This window comes from Colius striatus, chromosome 17, assembly GCF_028858725.1.
Source record: "Colius striatus isolate bColStr4 chromosome 17, bColStr4.1.hap1, whole genome shotgun sequence".
Taxonomy (NCBI): Eukaryota; Metazoa; Chordata; class Aves; order Coliiformes; family Coliidae; genus Colius; species Colius striatus.
In genome coordinates, this window is record NC_084775.1 from 16,603,088 (window position 1) to 16,626,908 (window position 23,821).

A 23,821-nucleotide genomic window follows, 5' to 3' on the forward strand; every position below is an offset into this window, starting at 1 on the left:
CGGCCTTTCATGACTTTCAAAAGCAGTATCAGGAGAAACCTCCTCAAAGATTATTTTTACTAAATTTATATCACAATTAGAAGAGTAATGCTAAGTCAGGAAGACCTATGGGCCAGAGCAAGAGGCAGAGAGCACAGGTGATGAGTGACATTAACAGAGCAATATTTCCAGACTGAGGAACTGTAAATATGTTATGCTGATTCAAATTAATAGAGAAACTATCTTTTGTGATACAAGAACCCGAGGTGACAGTAGCTATTATAAACAATTTATAGGTCATAAGACAGAGAAGTTACAAGAAAGCTTTCCCTTGGCCAGCTCTGTAAATAGCCAAGCTGCGTTTGTTCTCCCTGAGGCATCTCTTCAGGTAGCTTAATCATAATGGAAGAACTGTCAGAATTCAAAATGTCTTAATTTTTTTCAGTTACTGTCGCTGAACTTCATTCAACACAGGGGACAATGTAAGAACAGCAGTGGCAGAGCCTTGCAGCATCCCTACAGGGGCTCAGTACCACTCCATCTGATAGCAGGATGAAAAAGCCTTTGGCTCAGTCCCACAGATGGTGAGAGCAGCTTCATACTGCCAATACAGGCTATAATGAACTAGAAATAAATTGCTTTCTCTACTGTAATTGCCATAGACCAGAGAAGGTAGTAGCTTTTCCAGTGGCATAGTGACAGGCTGGGAACAAAGCTACTGAACACCATGCCACACAGTCAAATGATGTCTTGGCCTTGGGAGGTGCTTCTCCAACAGCAAGCACTACAAGTTGGTATGAAAACGAGGTAAACTTCCCAGAAATAAATGATTTACAGATTGTATAGAAGCACAGGCACTTAGCTCAGAACATCAAGGACCACAGTCATACTCATTCCAAAAATGATCTGCAGAACACTGCCACCTTCACTCCTACTGCCCACACCACCTACTCCTGTTGGGCTCCTAATCCCTTTGCCCAACAGGATTTCCAGGCTCACAGTAGAGAACTAGAATGAAGGGTGTAAGCTTGGCAACCATTCTCTGGGCATGCAAAAAGACTTGGCTTACACATCTGAGTGCCTAGGGCTGGATTGTACAAACCAGGACGTGGGCGGAGGACAGGAGAAGCAGAACAGAAAAATAAGTAGGAGATAAAAAGAGATATGGAAAATGAGTGTTAAGGGCAGACAGATAAAGGTAGGAAGGCTGCCTCTACCATCTGACATGGCCTTCACACCAACACTCTCCATATATTTTGTTCTGGAGCAGCTTCCATTGTTATCTGAGTGCTCAGAGAGATGCACTTCTCAATCATCTTGCAGGCTGCACAAACAGACCCTAGGGCATTTCTGGCTTTTCCAGGGCTGGTTGCGTGCAGCATCTCTTCTCCAGCAAGATGACTATCAGTACTCTGTATGTGCTCACGGGGGCAATCAGAAGAGAGACTTGACATTAAAGCAGTGCTTAGGAACAATGTGGTGATTACATCTGCTGGGGGTCACCAATGACTCACTTAACAGGATTAGTAATAGGATTCCAGAAGATAAATTCATCACTGTATACTTAATAAAAGCCTCTGCATGATAGGATCCACTGCAGGGAGCGCTACATGGCTCACACATCGGGCCAACAGAGTCGGGGTATTCCCACATGCACTGGCAGCAAAGGCAAAACTTTGCAGTGAGTACTGAGTTGACACATGTGAAACAGACTCCAGCTGTGCTAGCACGCATCTCGGCTTGGTAGCAGAGTGATGGGAGACTACAGCTTCATACCAGTGGGGTTTTGCATCAGCAAACAAAGACAATCAATCCTTTATATATCTGACAAAGACAAATTTTATACTGGTGGTTGCTTACACCTCCAATTACACAATTTATCACTTTAATAGAAAGCAGATTCTTCTGCCACTGAGACGAGGCACAGAAGGGAGTTCTAAAAAAGGTTCCTAATTGCTCTTTTTCTTGGAAGCAACAGCCAGCTTAGGTTTTTCAGGTATATAAGGTAAAGGGTCTGATGTTAAGCAGATGTGCATCACAGAATGACAACCAACAGGGACCTGGTGACTTAAGAGAGAGATGTGTTTCTTAGATACTTCACCCTTGCCAGAGAATGGTCATTTCCCAATTATGTTACATTTAAACAATTATTTAACTAATTGCGCAGCCTCCTTAAATGAGAACACTGTATAACAATTCTAAAATGGGAAAGGTGAAAATGCTCTGCCCGATATCTCACTATAAGGTAGCCTTAATGCCCAAACACAGACACCAATTAGGAGCGAACAGAGATGGAGCTTATACAGCCAAGGAATGGACTAGGCATTTGTGAAATTCAAAAGCCTGACTGCAGCAAGCTTTGCATGCTGTTTCTCTCCACTTCCGTTCTCCCTCTGGGCATGGGCTAACAGCAATGCCTGATCTTACACGATGGGGTGGAGCTGTATGCAAAAGACCAGCCATGCATACTCAGAACATCTGTGCTTAGGACAGTCAGCAGTAGGCTTTTTTTGAGAGCTGACATACCTCCTCATGCTTGTTCTTGCTCTTCAGTGCAAGCAAAGGTTTCCTGGCTCATTGAGTGTATTTTGGGGTTGGTATGGGGAAGGCAGTTTCAACAGATTGTGTGAACACATGTACACAAAGAATACTTAAATCTAGAAGCATTATCAGGCTTCACCGTAAAGAGTAAACAGTACCAGTACCACATCCAGCTTTCTCCTTTGTGTGGCATGCATTTGAAAAGAAGAAAGGAAGCAGCAGGCAATAGCAACCTCCTGTACATTATCTGTATGCAGAAAGAAGGAGGGGATTTGCTTTTAGGTAATTATTTCCTGGGGAAAAAAAATACACTGGAATCAATATCCCAGTCAAATCCAATTTATTTGCAGAAGGTTTGTCGTTTACAGAGAAGCTACCAAAAAGCAATTCCCAAAGAACCCAAACCCACAGAACAGAAGCATTAGTATCTGAATGTCTGGAAGGAACTTTGTAACTGCTGCTAACTGAAAAGGAAAAACAAGGAATTAAATGACAATAGAAAAACTCAAAATATACAGCAGAAAAAGCTCCAATTCTCTCTTGATTAACAGATTAAATCACGAGCTCTGCAGGTGTCAAGAACTTGCTGCTCATAACAGACACTCACATTGGTTGTGCTTACCATCCACTCTCAGCCCTCTCTTTCCTTACTTGTCCAGAGAAATTACAATGTTCTAGAGGATTGATCGTTCTTCCTGTTTAATGGCAAAAGATGAATCCAGACAAACCTGAACAGCACAACGGCTGCACCGCCAGGTTACTCATAGTCAGCCACCTTCCTGAGACCAAAGGCTTCAAAGGGAAAACTGACTTGCAGCTGCTCATTTTAAGATAGTGCTGCTCCAGTGGAAAATTCATTTACTCTTTCTCCTCCGGTATCATTTAGGAGTCAAGTGCCCAGCTCTGCCTAGAAAACTTCTAAAACCAAACCTGAGTTACTCCCTTCACAGAATTGCAAATCTTTTTGACCAAGTTAGCAGAGATTTGCTGGTAAACAGGAGCAGCAAGTATTCCACAACAAAATCCATTTATTAAAACTGTTTGCCACTCATATCGAAAAGGCTGTTCACATTCACTGTGTGAGCTGGCACAACACCAGCTTGCTGTGCAAAGGCCAGATACTCAGAAGGAGCATGTTGCCTTTCTGGGGTAGGCTCTGCAGCACTGAATTCTCATTCCACAAAGGAAAAGAAGTCACACAAAATACACCAGCCCAGAAACACTACAAAGTAGATCTTAGCATCAAGTCTAAGCATCATCTGGGGCTCACATATTTTTATCCCAAGCAGTCAAAATTTGGTAGCTTTCTGGACATGATCTAAAAGCCTCTTGTGTGTAATCACTTTTGGGAGGATGATTGACTCTACTTTTTTAGTGATGAGGTAAGAAAAGAAGCCCTCATTTAAAACCACAAGGTTCTCGGAGATGGCCACACTGAGAAGTGACTCAAGCCGTGGTCAAAGCCAGTCCTGGAAGAATAAGTCAGCATGTTACAAACTTGGATCTTTCAGAACCTAGAGAAAATCTCAGTGCAGGCAAAGAAATCTTGCAACTCCTACAGTGGCACGCTGACCAGTGCCAGTCCTAACAATGCTCCTGCTCATAAAGCTGGATACAACTTCACTGGAAACTCAATAAAGGAAAGTCATGGCTGAGGTGGGCCAAAGAGTGCTGCTCCCTGAGTTGCAGCTTGTGCACAAGCTTTCTGACTCATTTCTTTTACTGCAGTTGGGTACAGGCCTCAGTGGAGTGCTAGGTTTTGCAGATAGTGTGAGAGGCAAGCAAAACCAGAAGACTGCATTTCCTCCAGTTAAAATCTATGTGCTGTGGAGGTCAAGTGGGGACATTTAAAAGAGATCCACAGGAAGTATTACATTTCCCTTTTGAGTCACAATTCCAAACAAAACAAAGCATATGGCCTTTTAGTGCATTCCCAAATTTCCTGCACTGGTCAGATTTCTCTTCGTTCACCCTATCACATTTGAACCAGACAAAACCTCTATGAATCCAGTTAAGCTGACTTTCTCTAAAAAGATCTGCGAAAGACAGAAAGAGAATGGCAAAGAATTTATGTCTAATTACACAAATCCAACTCCTTGATGCTCAAGCACTATGGCTGCACACATTGCCTAGCTCTTCCTCTCAGCCACGCAGGTGATTCAGTCTGAGATGGAATGTAACACTAGTGCCTTAGAAGACCCAGAATACGTGAATTAATTAATATGGCAAGTGTTTTCCTAGAAGCTGGCACTCAGCTTTCCTCCAGTGTATGAGGAAGTTTGTCTCAGATCCCTAATGAAGCAAGGCTATCACCTGCAGCGAGAGGCTGAAATCAATGAGGAAAAGAATAGCACCACACTTTTTAATGGGAGTTTCAGTGTATATCTACATCACAGGTCAGACTGAGTCCCAATGGTTAATCAGAGGCCCCTCAAAGACCAGCTGTTTGACGTGTAAGCATACACTGGAACAATACGAACTGGAAAGTGTATGTCTGTAACTTTGTACACCCAGAGCCAAACATCTGGGCCAGACAAAGACTGAACTTTGATAAATTGAACAATGCTGCAGAGAGCGTCCAGGAAGACATTCTGCAGATTGAGTCAAATCTCTCCAAGTTCTCATTAAGCTGGAATCACACCACCTTCAGAACCAAGACTTCAAGGGCAGCAGGGGTGAAAATAAAGCTTCTGTCCTGTTAGGAAATCTGGAAAACCAATCTGTCCTACTCCTACCTAAGTCTGTACTGGCTGCTTCACACCCTTCTTCAGCAGCTCTCTGCAGATGGATTCAGCACACCTGTGCTACCCTGAAGTGCTCAGCCAGCTCCTGCTGGCAAGAGGCCAGTATTGAGGTTTTAGTTTTAGAAATGAGATGACCTTCAAGTATAGTACAAAATTAGCAACGATTCTGGAAGACATGAACTAGGATCTGCAAACACCTCCCCAAAAAGCAGGGAAAGTATTAGTGCCGGCCTTGCGGTAAAGCAAGCAAAGTCTTACGTCTTACACAGTCCTGAAGATAACAACACAACTTTTGGTGTAACGGCCATATGTCTTATCACACAAAAAACACTCAAGCCACAGTAAGTCTCAACATCATCAGAACCAGGCATGTGTGCTGGGATGTCTTGTGCAGCACCCTCCTCCCCCAGCTCAGCCTCATGGCTGACCCCTGGAAATCCTGCTGGATCCCTCCACTGCTTCAGCTGCCAGTCAAGGAAACTCCTGCCAGCCCAGCCAAGGGTGCATCTGGACCTTACCCATTTCTGGCGGTACTGGGAGACTGTGAGCTGAAGCTGCACACTGGGCAGTGACTCTTGGCAGCTTCCCCCCAGGAATAATAAAAATACACACTAAAACCATCTTGAGACCAGCAAGAAGGCTTTGCAACACCAGGCTTAGTGCAAGGGCTCAGATTAGACGATAGCTTCCAAAGCAAATGTGGCCCTTTCTTTCAAGTAGCCAGTCCATGAATTGCAAGGGACTGATCTTTTTACCATTTTCTGGTTTCTGCAGGTAGTTTTCCACTGAGTTCCTAGGAACTGATTGCCACTGGTATCTCACCTCATTGGAGAGTAGAGATTTGGACCAGTCTTTTGTATGAGTGGTTAGCTGCCTGGTCAATCATTCTGTTGTTTGTAAATCCTGTTTAAGTGTCATGGGATTTGGAAAGCTGTCTCTCATGCACAGGCTGAATCAAAAACCAGCTTACAATTTCTTGAAAGTACCTCCAAGAATCAAAAGATCCCCTAAAAGAACCCCAGAGAAAAAGAGAAGACATAACGGAGAAACAAGACTGAAAAACTAATCCCTTGCCCTAAAAATGTTTATAAATACAGGATGCACCACAGTTACCCATTTATGTTCTCAGTTCTTGGCCTTCATGACAAGATACTAAGGGATTTTTTGGACACAAAAATAGGAGGACGCTCCTGCAAAGTTACCACCCTGCCATGCTCACAGTGCTTATGCAGCAGGCTCCATGCTCTTGATGTTCTTGTGGCATCAGGAACAAAGAGACACTAATCTCTTAACAAAAGCTTTCACATCATTTCCAATCCCTTCTTTTGAAAAAGCTCAAGAAGTGAAAGCTATGTGCTGCTGAGTACAGCAACAGTGGTCGTACCCAAAACTTGTCATTCCTGTACTTCTATTTAGCAGAGGATGCATTAACCACGAATACAGGCCATCAATCAGCAAAGCCTTCCTCAGCCTGTTCCTTCCTTGTGAAACTTCAGTCAGATGTGATAAAGCTGTAAGGAATAAGGTGTATTCTCCTCTTAGTCTTCCCTGTTCATGTTGCTACAGGCACCAGATAATCCACTTCTGACAGACAACTGTAGTAAATTATTCTGAAGCAGTGGCTTCACTACAGAAGAGGAAAACGGACGGAAAGCAGAAGCAGAGAAATAAATACCTTCTCTGCTGATTTTCTGCAAAGCTCTGTCTCTTAGTGCAGCAAGTACTACTTTCTAATTTTGCCTGCACAGCCTGTTTCTGACATCTTAGTCAATGTTTTCATGCATGACAAATTGCTTTAGCCCCGAGACTCTTTCCAGTTCTCATTTGTGAGATATTTATCTCCTGTCCTCATTTTCCAGACTGTTTGCAAACATAACAAAATAACTGTGGTCATAGGACTTTCAAATTTTTATTTTCTGAGAAGTTTGGCAGCCCCAGAGACAGCCATACGAAGCGTGGTCTGAGCCCCACACAGCGCCACAGGCAGAGACACTGCAGTGGGCTCCCTCAAGCTGCACTTAATGAACAATTTGACTCTTAGCACTCCATGTGAGACCAACCATAACCAAGCACAAACAAGGAAGCAAGTGACCAGGTGATGATCACTTCAGAATTTTCTGTGAGAAGAGATAAAAAAAGTTGGCCCTGGCAGTTCCTGCTCAACACATGATGATGCTCAGGCCACAGATGTCTCCTGGGACCTAGCACGTACCAGCATGCCACAAGTGCCTGCCCTGAAGAGAAAAGACAAACCCCTGCATGCTCCAAAAACGCCACGAACAGTCTCCACTCTCTCAGTAGCCGAGCAGCTGCAATGGGACTGAGGAAGCTGCTCACAGCTGGAAGAGCAGCTCTGAGACGTGACTTGGCTGGCTCCCGGGAGAAGTGCAATGACAGAGCCCAGCAAAAGCAGAGCAGCACTGTTGATGCTGAGGATGCGGCACAGACACGTACCAGAACATACAGGCTGCTCACATCCAGGCACTGGCACTGTGGTGAGGAGATGTGCTCCCCAATGAGCAATAGCTCTGCTCCAGCTTCATCCCGGTGACAGGCTGCAGCAGCATGAACCTAGGAGGAAGCCTGCGCAGCTGTGGAAGGACTCTGAATGTCTGACAAGGTAACCAGAATGGGAACCTGGCCCACAGCTTACCAGCTGCATGTGGTCTGATGAGCTCACTCCACAGTGACATGCCCTATGATGGTTTCTCCAGAGAAGAAGGGTTGCAGTTTCACACTCCCAGCCAAATCTGTAGCACGATTGCAAGCACAGGGATCCTCACAACTGAAGTGCAAACAGTTGTAATTTCATCTCTGGCAAGAGACCTGTGGCTATCAGCACAGTCCAAACACAGAAATCATTCTGGGCCAAGAAGGGATGCAAGCAGGCAGTCAGGGAGGCAGTCCATATTTCAGACAAGCTCCAAGCTCTCATACCACTCATTTAGAAAGATCTTCAGCCAGAGGCACACACACCTGGCTCAAGCATGAGCAAGAGCTGATACCGCCTTGACATGTTTGCTTGGAGCCGTTCAGCCTGAGATGCTGAGGGTGACCAGTTTATAGCACCAGCAGGTGACTGGCCTTTGCACAACCACCCCAGGTCTGGGCAGCTCAGAGCACTGCAGGTGAGGTTCAGAGCACACTGGATTGTCCCATAGGTTGTATTTTAGGAAGAATGAAGACAGACTCCCAAAGGGCGGTTGCACCACTTCTAATTCAGACTATATTGCAGTCTTTTTCCTTATCTGTCTGAGCAGAATGGCTATTTCTAAAATGAGTGGCAAGGAACATGAAAAAATATTATTTTGCTCTGTACCAAGATGCACAGAAGGAGTCGAGGAAAAAGGCTGAACACTTACAGCTTTGCTATTTCTTGAGGATGTGCCTTGTACACACAAAGCATGGCAGGAAGAACACCTGGAAAGCATTTCCCCTTCTCTTCAGGAAGGGGTAGAAAACCTTGGCTTTACAGAATTTACAGATTTCAGTAGAAAGGAATGATCTATCTTTCCTTCTGCATCTCCTTCTGGAAATAAGAAAGTGAAATTTGAGCTTTGACTTGCACAGCCTGACAGTAAGCAGCTGTAATTCAGAAAACATAGGAGCTTTAGGCCATGTTTCATCGCTGGCCCAGGCATGCTTTAAAGGGGACTGGCAAAAACTATTGCAAACCTAAATAACTACCAGTGGCTGAGCTGCACACAAAGTATGTTCAGATGGTTGCAGAATCTGCTAATTCCCAGCTGAATCCAGACACTGATTATGTCTGTCACAGCAATCATATTTCACTAACGCTCCTCCTCCAGAGACGCACAGCAGCCACAACCTTTCCTCGTGACAGTCCTCCAATGCCAGCAAAGGCCCCTCATCACAGTCAGCAACATGGCAATGCTCTCTCTGCAGTTGAAAGTGTAGGACCTAACTGGCTTCTTGAGTCTCCTGGGCTTTGAGCCCACAGTTTCTCTTTATAATGGGAATTTCTGCATTCTGGTGTTTCCCCTATCACACAAGAATTTTTATAGACACACAAGAACAAGGTGACACAGAGAACCCATGAAAGCTTGCTTAATATTGTTTAATAAGCACCTTTCTTCTATGCCACTTAACCACCCAGTTCTAATTATCATCTTTGTCCCTTTCTCCTGCAAATAATCAACCTTTCTAAAATAAGTTCTGCTGAAGCTGCAGACAGTTAACACTTGCAGCTTAAAAAAACCAAAACACAACATCTTGGGACAGCAAAATCTAGTTCACCTGCCTTGTTATTGAGTGTACTCACCTGCTGCAGGCAATTCTCAGAGCTACCTATGCTCATGGAGATATCCAAGTGCAGCAGCCAGTGGCCACAGAAATAAATGGTCAGTACAATAGGGCACTGAGCCCTAGCCAGTTCTGCATCTATTTCTTCCAGAAATAGCTGCTTGGGAGCAGGGGAAATCCCTTCAAAACCAGGCCAAGAGTAATTGCTGCAAGCTTTTGGGCATCATGAGTTGACACAGTGACAAGTTGGCACTAGCCAAGTCTGTCAGTTTGCCCTCTGCTCTGCTCCCTGCCCCCACTGCCCTGCCCAAGGTCATACTCTCTGAGAAAAGAGGCAGCAGGAACAGACTCAAGCTGTTCAGCTGCATCTTCATCCCAGCTCCAGGGGTGAAAACAATCCTCTTCCTCACCCAATGCCTTCTGTTCATTCCTGCCCAGTGAAGAGGGCTGCTGCATCTTTAACCAAAGGCCCAGTTCAACTCAAATGTGCCAGACAGCAGACACACAGAAGCTGCCAGCACACAGTGGCTTTCTGGCAACGTCCTTCTCAAAAGCTCAGCACTGGTGAGGCACTTCTGCACAAGCATTAATTTTATTATGGTTAGGTTATGATTTTGCCTTACTGCCCTGCTATTTTTGAACACGGGGCTGTAACAGAAGGCATCTGACAGCAGAGGAGAGCTATTACAGTATGAAGCCCCTGCAGTGTTGTTGGCCTCTACCAGGCAGGATTCTAGCACAGCCTATGTGAGGGCTTGGACACTGAATCCAAGGAGGGGCTCAACAGCTTTCCTTTCCATTTCTGTTTGTCAGTCCTCACAGCTTCAAAACTTTCCATCAAGTAGTACTTTTCCAAATTAACCACTTTGGAAGGAAAACAGGTCCTTCCAAGTGGTCATCAAAAAGGGCCTCTCCAACCCATCCTGAGAGATCACTGTCAGCTCTACCTTGGCACTCTTGCCTTCTAGAACTCATAATACAAGACAGTTCTGCACACCTGTAGAGCAGCTAGACATGAAGGAGAAGAAGGACATGTAAGACTAGCATTACAGGCATCAAAAGTTTCTTGCAGCACAGACAGCAGACAGTATTTAGGTATCACACCTTGAAGTCTACCACTACAGAATCATGCAAAGAATCTGCAAAAGGAACTTGTAACCTCTGTAATTTGTGATCTTAAGAGCAAGACTCTCTGCCAGAGAGTCCATGTTCAAACAAGCTGCACAACATCATGTAGGAAGCTATGGTCAAACTTTGTGCTGTCTACCTAGGAACTGTAAAGACACAGTTTAGTGATGCCCACCCTGCCTCAAGTGGCACGGCTGAAGCCTGGATAAGTATTTCCACTTCACTTCACCAGTACCACTGTAAGAAGAGCAGCAGCACAGACTTCGCTGGGATTCTCAACTTGAGTATATTCCCAGGGTCTGCAGCAAGCCAAGACATCCCAAGCTGAAATCTGCTCTGCTTCATCTTCACAGAGAAATGACAGACTACCAAGCTGCACCGCTAGTTCCTCTTCAGCTGCATCCAAACAAATCTCAGAGCTGAACTCCTGCGTTTGCCTCCAGAAGAAGACAGGCAACTGTCCTTCTAGATGGTCGTGCATATCTTCCTCTCTTCTACTGCACCTCACTTCTGTTGCATGGTATCCTGCTGACCACAGTGACCAACTGCAAAGCTCCACAGGAACCAAAGAATGCACTGAAAGAAGCACTGAGTCACTCAGAGTTTCTAGTTTCCTGAATCAAACATACTTTTAAGTCTGCTGGTTGTTTCAGAAACAAATCTCACAGAATTACCTGATCTGAATTTCTTGACCAGCCACCGTGGCGGTCAAAAAGTCCAGCTCATCACTTAACTGTGATGGAAAGCACTGAAATGACACTGCAGATGGCTACTTCATGGTGCCCGTTACAGCACCTTGCTAAGAACCAATCTTCTCACTTGTCTGCATAGAACAAAATATTTATGTTCGATACCCCAAGGTCTCTCTTGGAGACCCCAGAGGTATGCTAAGTCCCAGCTACGTCTGCTCTGTTCTCTCTCTGCACACAGGGATCACAAACAGCCTGATCTTCTCCCCACAATGTGGCTGAAAAGAGCAGATGACTTGTCTGGACATATGGACTGTGCTTGGTAAGATATGGTGCTTGTACAGACCTGCAGACTCCCTGTGCCAGGGAGAGAAAACAATTTAAAACCTCCAGTCCATCTGAGCAGCTGATATGATTCCCCACTCAGCTGACAAAGTTCTCCAGGCTCGTGAAGGGGAGGACAGACCTGAATGCTACAGCCAGACCCCTGCTACTTCCTCCTCAGTTTACAGGCAACAACCCAGCACAAGCCCCTGGTACAAACATTTGCTTCATCAGCCCTGGAACCCAATGCTCCCTCCGAGGGTAGCAGTATCCCATACAAAGGAGCACTTTTTACCTTCTACACCAATTCTCTTTACAGTTGGAGGTAAAACAATTACCTCATTACAGTTGCACACCAAATTCCCTTCTGGTGGAATTCACATCAGCACTACTGCAACTTTATAACATTTGCATTATAAAAACGTCTGCAAAGGAGGCCAAGAAAAACAGCTTTTTGTTCAGAGGAAGCTCTGTGGTCAGGATGATGTCATCAGAAAGCGCCAAATTAATTTCCTGTGGTTACATCCTACAGGAAATCCAAGCAGCTCAGCTTTCTTGCTAAACCAAGTAGTCATTTGTTGTCAGTAACTATTAATTATGTGCCCATATGTGTAATAGACTAAGAACTATCACAGTTAGCCTTCATTCCCTGGATTCTTCCCAGATCGACCATTGGGCTCTATTTAGATCAGTGCCAAGCCAGTAAATGCACCAGCACCTGGGTCCCTGGGGCAGCCCTGGGGGTCCAGGGTGCACAGGCTGCTGTGCTCATACCATGCAGCAGCACAGCATGTTTCCTGCTACTTCCTTCAGCCCCCTCCCCACAACAGGGAGACCCGCTGCTTAGAGAAACACCAGAGGGGAGGAGCAGCTACATAGACTCCTAGCAGAAACAGGGACCCTTGATCAAGAAAACTATGGAAAACGACAACTGATAACAACTTTTCTGCTCTGCATGAACAGAAACAAGGGGATCAGGAGTGATTCAGGAGGTTTTCCAGTTGTTAAAATAATTATGAAAATGTCTGGCAGGTCCCTCCCCGTCACAGTCCTTCCACAACCTACTAAAAGATGCATCTCTCCAAGGCTTACAACACTTCAGTAAAGCTCTTAGCTAATTTAAATGGATCTTTTCAACACCTTTTCAGTGGGAAATTGATCTTGTCTAGTTTTTTCATCTCCCCAAAACTACTTACATGAATTCACCTCTGCCCTGCTGCCTCTAGCCACTGCCTTCACCTGCCATGCAATCCACAAGCCCTCTGTTTTCCCATTTGCAGCAGAGGGGAATCCACAAGAGGAGGGGCAAATAGCTTCTGTATCTGTAACTTGCACTAAAATTACAATTCTGTCCTTACAGTGAACTTTCAGTGGAAATCTCTTGGGACAGACTCTCCAGTCCATGCAGCATCCTTCCCTGGACTGGCAGGGAGCCCAGCATAACACCTCAAGAGCTGAATGGTAATGGTCAAGGCAAATGATACACAGTCCATGCAACCCCTACTCTTTACACAACATTACATTTTCATGTTTGCATGGATTTTTTTTGTTTTCACTATTTAAGCAAAGCATATTTTATGTGAACATTTGGGACAGGAAGCTGGCTCATTACTTGTCTGGAAAAGGCTCAACATAGCATGCACCCTAAGAGAGTTTGAATCACAAACTGTGTCACAGGGAAAACAAGAGCTGGTGACAGCCAGGGCTCAACTCCAGCGATGTTGCATTGACACCTACTCAGCAGCAGCTTTTATCCTCAAACTCTAGAGCCTGTGCACTGTGGGCAAAATGAGTGGGAAGGGAGAGGGAGGCAGAACGACTTGCTCCACATTGAGACTAGAGGCACGGGGAGGCAAAAGGAAAAACCAAGCATCCTGACACTTGCTCTCACACTGTATCTACTGGTACAAACAGGTTTTTTTAATAAAAGGTAAGTGGATGTCTTGGGAAGAGAAATCCCATAGCTTCCCAATTCTAGAACAAAACAGGGCAGACAGACAAGGCTTCTTGACATGCTTTTATTTCTCCAGATGACTCCTGATTTGGTCTATTTAATAAGCTTCCTACCTCTCTGTCCTTGAGTTTCATGGCGAGCACCAGTTGATGTCTGTGGTTCGTAAGGGCCTCCCGATAGTTTCCTTTGGAGAAGAATGCGGAGCCCAGATTCCCATGAGCTCGGCATTCTCCCGTCTGGTCACCTGGGGCACATGCAAACCAAACAGAGATTAGCTTAGCTAACAAGACATTGCTGGAGCATCCAGCAGAAAGACTGGAACATGCTGTACAAGTGATGCTCCAGTGAGAACTAGCACTAGAAGAAACTCATCCTTAGGACTAATAAGCAGCCAAACCCTCCTCTTTGCTGGCCTTCAGAAAGTTCTACAATAGCTAACAACTTTATTTGTAGAGCTCTTTTGATTCCTTCTTTGGCCTAACACTCAGCAATGTCTTATTCTTCTATGTTTATTCCTTAGCACAGTCACTGATCATCTGCCCCTCACACAGAGGTAACCATGGCTGCACAAGCCTCTAGTTGGCACATTTCAGAAATTTCAGATTTGACTTAACAGCTTGTGAAATCCCACAGAAGCCTGAGGAATACAGAGATGCTGACCATTAACCCAGCTATTAATTTGTTCCCTCTGTATCCAGCACTCAAGTGAATGACAGAACCCTTACCTAAATTCTTGGCTACATCCAAGTCCTGCTGCATGTATCCAGTGCTTTTCTCCGTGTTCCCGAGGGACCAGTACGCGCTGCTCAGTGCGGAGAACACCGATCCCCGCAGCTTCAGGCTGCAAGTCCCAATCTTCAGGGCAGCCTCCAGCACCACCACAGAGGCCCCGTGGTGGCCTGCCGTCAGGAGTTCCTGGCCAATCACAGACACCACGACAAAGGGGCTCTTGTCCAGCTTCATCTTCTGCAGTTGTTGATAGGTGGGCTCCAGGGACTCTGAAACACAAAACCAAAGGCAGAGTTACTCAACAAACTATGATATTTGCATCTAGAAATCACCTGCACAACTCATCTTCGTTTTTGGCAATCAAATGGCACATGAGTTAAGGGCCAGACTGCCCAAATCAAACCAAGATTTATTACAGGAGCTCAGGGCTCAAATGCATCATGTAATATCTAGTATATAAAGATGGATCATCAAGCAAGCTGATGTTTTCCTTGCAGAAAGCACTCCAGGGACAGAGCACAAACATGCAGAGCAGTCTCACACTGAGCTCTGAAGACTGGTCTAGTGACAGAAGAAATACAGAAAATACCTGTAGGGTTTTGTAGGAAATGTAAACCAGCAGTGTGTAAGAGCATTGCAGTTTCTGCTCCTTTAGGACAAGATTACAGCTGAACCACTGCAAAATCTGTGCTTGTCCAGCACACAAAGGGAGTCAAGAGAGGTGACAAAAACTGCAGAAAGAAGGTACTCCTGCAGAATGACAGCACCAGACCTGCTGGACTACTTTAACTGGTCTAACTGCTCCCATCATTCAGATGATGGAATATCTTGGCCACATGTTTCAATAAGGACATCAACGCAACAGGACTCCAGAATGTGCTGACCAAGTCACATTTCTTGATTAGATGCTCTCACCTGATCAAAACTACCACATCACTCTCAGAAAGCCAGTTGCTCCCTGTTTTCATTATTTCTGTGTCTCTGCCATCACCAAGTGAATAAACGATGACAAATGAGGATTTTAACACTTCCCTGAAGAAGCAAACAGTGTGAACACAATGCCAGCTACCAACATTCCATTAGCTCCTGGGATTAAATGCAGACCTAAGAGTACAGAAATAGTTACTGTAACATGCCACCACTTATCACTGCAAGAGCAGGTACTAACTCAGTTCCTGACTTAAGGAGCTTACAATCTTAGCCAGGTAATCTAGGCAAACATAGGAAGAGAGAGAGAGAGTTATAGACTAGGAGAGAGGAAGAAGAATAAAAAAATACAGGGAAGCGCTCCTGGTAACTCTGAAGTCGAGTAGGAAATGGAGAATCAGCATGGTAACAGAAGGGCAGACATGGAATTCATTCTTCAGCAAAGAGTAAGGGAGGATACATATCCACAAATAGGTGGAAGATGCAGCAACAGTGGTTCTGTTATTGGGGAAAGGAATTTCACCTTCAGCTCTGTGTACTGCAAATCCACACTCCCTGAATCACTTAGGGACTGCATTCAATTACCTGTAGCACACCACTGCCACAACCCTTCTGCCTTTCTGGTTGCTTTTCTTCTTTTTCTCAACACAAGTATCCTGGAAACTACCACTCATCTCAGTCTGTCCACGGCTTCAAACAATCTACTATCCCAGTAGAATCAAGTTACAAGTGACTGGGTTCACACCACAGACAATACCCAGAGAGATCTGCTATGTCTCTCCTGGACTGTAAGCTCTTGGAAAGGGGACTAGAACAACACATAACAACTACTTAAGCACTTACCAGGTGCCGAACACAGCAGGATTGGGACCCTAAACAGTCCTTACAGTAGCACAGTACAGACACACACTCGGTGTAAAACCAGTACTTTATAAGCAAGGCTGTTCTAAAATCTGCCAAACCAGTCGGTGGGAGGATTATAACTGGAAAGCAGAAACCTTGAGAAGCATAGTAGGGAGCAGCAGTATAAATACACAGCTGCAGTGCAGCAGGACAGCAAGATCATCCAGCCAGAGCTGGGGATGCTTACACAGAAATAACACAGCACCTGCATTCCAGGCAGCAGCCACAGTACCTTTGGGTACTAAACGAAAGTAGATTCACAAGGTAACTGATATATAGGACAGAAACTTCCAGGTGAATTAATTTTACAGGAGTGAGAAAAAAAATGTTAAAAAGGAAACACCAGTGGGGATATTTTTTTTCACTTCAGTGCTTCCTGGCCCCTAAGCCCTGGGGCCTCCAGCAGCATCTGCTGAGGATGAGAATTGCCATGTTTGCTCCTGGGAAATACCATTAGGACACTGCAACATAAAGCTTACAAGAGAAACAGAGCAAAGAGACAACTACCTCCTTCCTCTACAGAGGAAAATGCTGGAAATAGGGACATTATGAGAAAGAGGCAAAACGCTGTACAACTAACACGGCCTCAAGGTCCATGATATTTCAACACTCTTCCTGAATAGAAGTGAATTAGCAGAGGAACCTTTTTTGCCTTCTGGTACACTGTGTTTTGAGAGACATTAGTACCATGGAAAAGCTGCTGATGTGCTCTTCTGGGCAAACACTGGCCTAGAACACTTTAGACTCCCAAGCATCAGAGCACTGTGGGAAGTTGTTGCATGTACTAATGAATCCAGGGCCACAGGAGTACACACCTCTGTATCTGCACTGACATTGGACAAAAGACAAACAAGCAGAGACCTCATTGGAGCTGCTGCACAACACCAGTCTGACTCATCTCCAGCATCTCTCAAGCTGGGCATCACCATCTTGTCTTTCCACTGAATGAGAATAATACTTCTTGTTGTTCTTTTTCAGCACCTGCTCACTCAGCAGAGAAGCCCAATCCTGAAATCTCTCTTTTCAGGCCTCCAGGTTCTCCTGCCCAGATGCTGGCAGCCACCCACGGACTGGAACTACCAGCTCCGAGCTCCTTCGGCCACAGGTCATCCTGGAGAGAATCTCCCGGTGCTTACCTCGCATGGGAGATTTCATGGCGGCCTCGACCATGCCAACCAGAAGCTGCAGACTCTTGGGGTCCTGCGCCAGTCCCGAGGCGAAGGCGGCGAGCGCATCGGCATGGCGCCCGAGGTACTGCAGGGCCACGCCCTGACGGAAGTATGCCTGCAACCAAGCAGAGACACGTGTTACCATGGGCTGCCTGCAACCAAGCAGAGACACGTGTTACCATGGGCTGCCTGCAACCAAGCAGAGACACGTGTTACCATGGGCTGCCTGCAACCAAGCAGAGACACGTGTTACCATGGGCTGCCTGCAACCAAGCAGAGACACGTGTTACCATGGGCTGCCTGCAACCAAGCAGAGACACGTGTTACCATGGGCTGCCTGCAACCAAGCAGAGACACGTGTTACCATGGGCTGCCTGCAACCAAGCAGAGACACGTGTTACCATGGGCTGCCTGCAACCAGAGACACGTGTTACCATGGGCTGCCTGCAACCAAGCAGAGACACGTGTTACCATGGGCTGCCTGCAACCAGAGACACGTGTTACCATGGGCTGCCTGCAACCAAGCAGAAGACACGTGTTACCATGGGCTGCCTGCAACCAAGCAGAGACACGTGTTACCGTGGGCTGCCTGCAACCAAGCAGAGACACATGTTACCGTGGGCTGCCTGCAACCAAGCAGAGACACGTGTTACCATGGGCTGCCTGCAACCAGAGACACGTGTTACCATGGGCTGCCTGCAACCAAGCAGAGACCACGGCACCAGGGACGCGCGGTACCGCGGCGTGCGGGCCACGCACTGGCCCCACCTCCCGCCACCGACGCTGCGCTGCACGGGCACATCGTGGCTGCTTTGGTTATGCTGGCTGCAGTCCAAAAAACCCAGCACTGCCGTTTGGTCTGTTACCGCCACCCAGTCACGTATCCCCTCGGTGTGATGACTTAACCTTCACAAGGCCTCTGAACTGTTCTGAAGACCAGGTGCTTTAATCACCATTAAAGTAAAGCTTGCCTCTTGGACTTGGCCAGTTACTCAACTACTTATAACCAAATGCTCTTTCTCAAGACCTCCATTTCTGTTCTCCTGGCTCCCACAGCATACAAATAACCTGCTTCCTTTCTCATCAGTTCTTGCCAATTAGTCCAATATAAACATCCAGTACTAGTAGAGAACAATGTAATGAAAGTTAAAGTTGCAATGAAACACAATGCAAGCATCTACACAGGAGCCAAACATGCTTTCTTCATGCACATTCCCTAATGCATACACCGCCCAGCACCGTCCCACTTGTTGAGCGCACTATCTCTACACATATACATAACACACACGTATATGCATGGGGGCTTTTACACACGTTTCTTAGACTGAGGCAAGACACTCAATTTGTAACATGTTTACAAGAGCATTTTTCTTTGTTTCTTCCTTTCCAAGGAAAGCATTAATGGGAGCATGCAATACCTTCAAAGTAACTTAAATCTCTTGTGACCATGTATTTCCATTTCTACATCACCAACATCATCAATATGCATCTACAAAGCATTCCCAAAGAGAGCTTTCACACCTCCTTAAAATGGGATACCAGGAACCTACACACAAAGCAAGAACTGCAGAAACATGTTCTGCTCACACTTAAAGCAATGGCAAAGCCCAGGCTCAAGAAGGGGTTTGAGAACTTCCTTGAGAGCTACTGGGTAAGAGACCAGGGAAACCACATTCCAGTATTTACTAGAAGCACTGAGGTATATTTGTAGCACATACATCTGGACACTATATTATAAAAAGGTCTTCAACCTTTAAGCACCTTTGATATCCACTATTCAGGTTTTAGGTTCATGTCCAGGTTAACACCTCTCTGATGCAAACTTTGCATCATTCAAAGCTATTTCAATAGCACAAATGAAGCTGTTAGAACAGAAAATAAAACATGATTTGCATTTCTTTAAAAGTGCTTTAGGAAGACACCACCACTCCTTAATATGAGCTTTTAGTATTGCTTTTATAGACAAGACCTCATCACTATTTCTCTCCATCTGTAATAGAAAACTGAGCTCAAGATACATTAAGTGCACATCCATGGAAGTCTTTTTACCTGAACAGGATAAACCTCCAATTAATATCCAAACTAAACAAAGCCAAACAAAACCCAAGTGAAGTCTCTGCTCTACTTCTAGTCCTCAGACAGAAATCCAAGCAAGTATCAGCTCACAGCAGGAGAAAACACACTACATGTGCAACACTTTTCCCATCCCAGCCCCTGAAAAAAAGGGTAAAAAAGTAGTCTGGCCACAGGTCTGAGAGCACTCTGAGAGCACTGAGAGGAGTAACAGGCCTGTTTTGCTCACCACAGCCTGTTTAAAAACTCAACCACCTTCACTGTGAGAAGGGCCCTGCCTAGCAGGGATGCACCAGTGGCTGCAGAAGGGACAGTGTTTGCTACCACCTGCCCACCCAACCCTGTTGCTTCTGTGAAGCACTGAGCACATCTCAGATGCTGAGAAAACAGAGTCCTCATCCTCCAAGCTGAGCATACATCACGGGCTCCAGATGACCGAAGAAAGCAGGACAGGGATGAGATTCACAAACAGCACACAATTAGTACCATGTACTTGCAACATCCTTTCTGGAAAGTGTTTTTCCCCCCTGTCCACATCTATTCCTGGAAGTGGCCCCCTGGAAACCACTTGATTTGAATACAAATACAGCATTCAGAAATTCAAAGAAAAACCTATTAATCATAGCAGAAAGGAAGATTTGGGTCAATTTTTCTCCTGCAAAAACTCCTTCCTTCCTTTCTCCTCCAGTTTCCAGGGTGTACAGAATGCTCTCCACACACTCTGTTCCCTAGACACCTTTAACAAAACAAATAAGAAGCATTTTGCATCACCTACTTCCTCCCCAAGAGACATTCACAAGTTAGCTAGCAGTGGAATGAAGATGCCATGAAGAGACTGTATCAAGGGAAAAAAATCTACAAAGAGGAAATGGTGAGAATCACCCTTTGGAAGAGGAGAGGAAAAGGAAAGGCAGAGAGCCAGCAACTGCAGCTGAAGAAATGAGACAAGGAACGGCTTTGCAGCCCCAACACAGAGCCTTCCCACGCTTCAGCAAGCTTTACATTTTTAACCACTAAGTGAAGGAGAGTACTTAATGTACAGTAAAAGTTACACTAATTTTCCAGTGATCCCAGGTAAGAAAAAGATATTGATTCCTTTTAACACCATGAAAGATAGGAAGAGAGTGATGTTTTGCTAAGGGCAAGATAAACAACAAGTGTTTTCTAACCAGTGTCTCTTTGTATCCTCAATGTAATATAAAGAGCTGGAACCAGCTATTTAATTTTTTGATCTCTGCATCATACTTTCCAGGAACAAGACATTGTGCAAAAAAGAAAGTCTCACTCTCAGCTGAAATTTGGCACTGCATGCATCTCGGTCAATGGAAACTATTTTCTCCTCTCTTTGCATTAGCATGATCAAATACATGCTGTGCTGTTCCTGTCTCCAGACACACTGGCATGATGGGGTTAATAGCACCTGCACCCAACTTGCCAGCCACAGCAAACTGGGTTCCAGTTTGCACATCTCCCAACCATGCTCTCCAGTGACAGCCCTTGGAGCCAGAACAGGGAGAGGGGGACACGGCACTGCCCACAGGAGCCTTCTGCAGACGGAAGAGGACTAAGAGGATTACAAGGCAAAAGGCAGCTCTGCCACATAGCCAATGCTATAATAGAAAGGTTGATAGCAACTAATCCTGCACACTGTATGGACCTTTGGCTCTAGGAGATCCGACCACACTGCAGTCTCACACAGTCAGTCAGATTTTAGTCCACTGGACAACTAGCCTCACTTCAGTAAGCTCACAGGTTTCATATAGCCAAGTGGGGATGGCCTGGGAAGAAGGACGGGGATTAATTAGTGCTTTTTATCTACAGTATCATTGAAAGCCCTGCTGATATTCTGGGAGCAAAAATAAGTTATTCTAATTAATTAACTTGCAAAGTTTATTTGGCACTTGAGACTTCAAAGCCGTGCAGAAAGTTGGGCCTGTACCAGAGGTTGCTCATACAGCAAGTCCAAGTGCAGAATGTCAGCAACCTTGTAACTCCCAGCACAGGACCCAAGCAAAAGGCAATAGGTCTTCCCATCCCATTCAGATTTTGTCCCCCTTCCCGTTTTTTCAGATTGGCTTTTTTGCCCCATGCTTTTCACAATGTGCTATGATTGCACAGCAAGAACATAGGTTTCAGTGCTCTTCTCTACCCTCAACTTCATTCTACAAAAAATGGTATGAACAACAGAAAAAGGTGAAAGACAACCTGCCTAACTGGACACCCCAGTTTTGTAGAAGCAGGTGATGGCTGGGCTGCAGCAGAGTCAATGTCTGCCTAACCAGGCATAACCTCTCTCTACAATTCTAAGCACGAGTCCTATTTGTTCTGCTCAATTTATTGACCAGTGTAGTTTCTGTACAAGCTGGTACTTTTCATCTGTGTTTATTACAGTTCATTTAATGCACAAGGGGAATTTCTGTCTGTGCTACTGGAGTTGCCACTGGACTGACTGATGCAGTGTCTGGGGCAATGCAAACATAACCATGTTTGTTAGTTTTTTGATCCTCATTATCTGAGATCCCAGCTAGAGAACTGTCTAGACCCTGAATACTAGATGTTCACATGCACTCTGAAACTGTATTAGACTGTAAATGGAATCACTGAAATGGCCAACATCAAGGGGTTCTGAAATTGTTATTAATCCTTTTAGTATAATTATGCAAGAACTGTTCTAGGCAGAGCAACAGTAGTTGATAATCAACACAAAACACTCGATGAAGACAAATACAGGGGAAAGACAGCATACATGAATATGGATGGGATCCTTATGTTTCCCAGGATTCTGATGAATAAAAAACGCCCAGTAAAGGAAGCCCAAGACAACTCGAGGCTTTTCTTACTGGGTAACTATCAAAATACCCTTTAATTTTTTGGATCAGGGGTCTAGGCAAATATTTATGCTGTACTGGCATCTGTAGCAGGCTCTGGATCAACTCTCTGGGCTCGCAACGTTTCTCTCTGGTAGAATCCACGGCAATAAATTGTTGGGATCCTTGGCACGTCTCACATGAAACGCCTGCAAGAGTTAGAGGGAAGTAGCAGCCACAGGAGTTCAGTCCTGTCTTACCACGGTCTCTTGTAAGTATGAAGCATGAGCTCATGTTTCTGCAATATGATTTAGTACCAAGGTACAAGCATTTTTCTTACAGTAGCCCATATTATACTCTTTACTGGGCAGGATGGTATGCTGCTTATAAATATTTTACACCAGCTATAACTGTGGGACTAACTGGCAGATAGGAGCACCTGAGAGCACGCTGTTACCCAGCTGCCAGACGGAAAACCTGGAGCCTTACCTTTCCCTTTGAAGTAGGGCAGTTGTTTCAAGAGTTATGTGCAGCGGGAACACATGCATGGCTGATGCTCTCCAAACACTACAGCAGAGATCCTGCTGGCTGCAGGCTGCCCGCAAGGAACACAGCAACAAAAATTACTCTGGCTCTGAGACCTCCATCTGCTGAGGGACTGGACCCTCCTCCCCTGATGCCCAGGGGGGCTCCTGCTCCTCCATCTGCACGTCCTGCCTTCCCTGCACAGTCCCTGTTCTGCAGGTGGTCCCTCTGCCACTTCACACAGAGCATCATACTGCCTTTCTGCGGCCACATCACCTTGCTAGGGCTCATCTGATAATTTTGTCAAACTTCATGCTCAGAGACTCATTTATATAATGAATTGCTGGCCAATTTTAACTGGATAATGGAGACAGATGAATGAAACTGCAACAGCATCAGAAGAACCTGGAGCAGAAAATTACTGTCAAACTAACATGGAAAAATGGCAAAAATGCCTCAGCCTCAGACAAAGACTCCCATTGTACACAGGGGAGGAAATTCAAAACACCTTTGTATTCATGTCAGCTTCAGACCCTGGACAACCAGCTCTCTGGACAGGAAAGGCAAACACACAGAAAATGTTTTTTCCACAATCCTCCCTTGGTTTGCCAGATCAGGAGATGATGCCAAAAATAGCAAGAATAATCTATGATGCATTCAATTGGCCTGTTCTGAGTCTGCAGACAGACAGACCCTCTGCCCCGCGCAGGACCGCACAGCGTCCCCCAGCAGCTGCCTCTCTGCACCCTCGCAGCCAGGGCTCGGGCCGAGCAACGCAGCGCGTGTGGCAGCGACAACAGGGAAAATGCGGGAACAGCCACTGCGGCTTCCTGGGGCCAAGCACCAGGTTGAATCTTTCCTCTCCCCTTGTAACTGCTTTACAGCCAAATTTTAGAGCAAAATACAGGACAAATCTCTGCTGTGGGATTTCGGGAATGTGAGGAGAGGGAAGAATGCACTTTAATTCAGAACACATGCAGCACATGCATAAATACTGCTTGCTGTCCATACAAACCGAACTCACGCTCTCACAAAAGTAAGGTTGCCCCCTTGATCATTTTCCTTC

The 23,821-nt window shown here is 45.5% G+C and overlaps 1 protein-coding gene across 2 annotated transcripts in view; it reads right to left on the bottom strand.

Moving 5' to 3' along the window:
• TTC28 (tetratricopeptide repeat domain 28) overlaps positions 1 to 23,821 on the bottom strand; it is a 124,193-nt gene that overhangs the window by 39,475 nt on the left and 60,897 nt on the right. For both annotated transcript variants that reach the window (XM_062009598.1, XM_062009599.1), the window contains 3 exons: positions 17,318 to 17,465; positions 14,348 to 14,620; positions 13,736 to 13,866 (listed from right to left, as the gene is read on the bottom strand). In XM_062009598.1, coding sequence (XP_061865582.1) covers positions 13,736 to 13,866; positions 14,348 to 14,620; positions 17,318 to 17,465 — 552 coding nt within the window. The remainder of the gene's footprint in view (positions 1 to 13,735; positions 13,867 to 14,347; positions 14,621 to 17,317; positions 17,466 to 23,821) is intronic.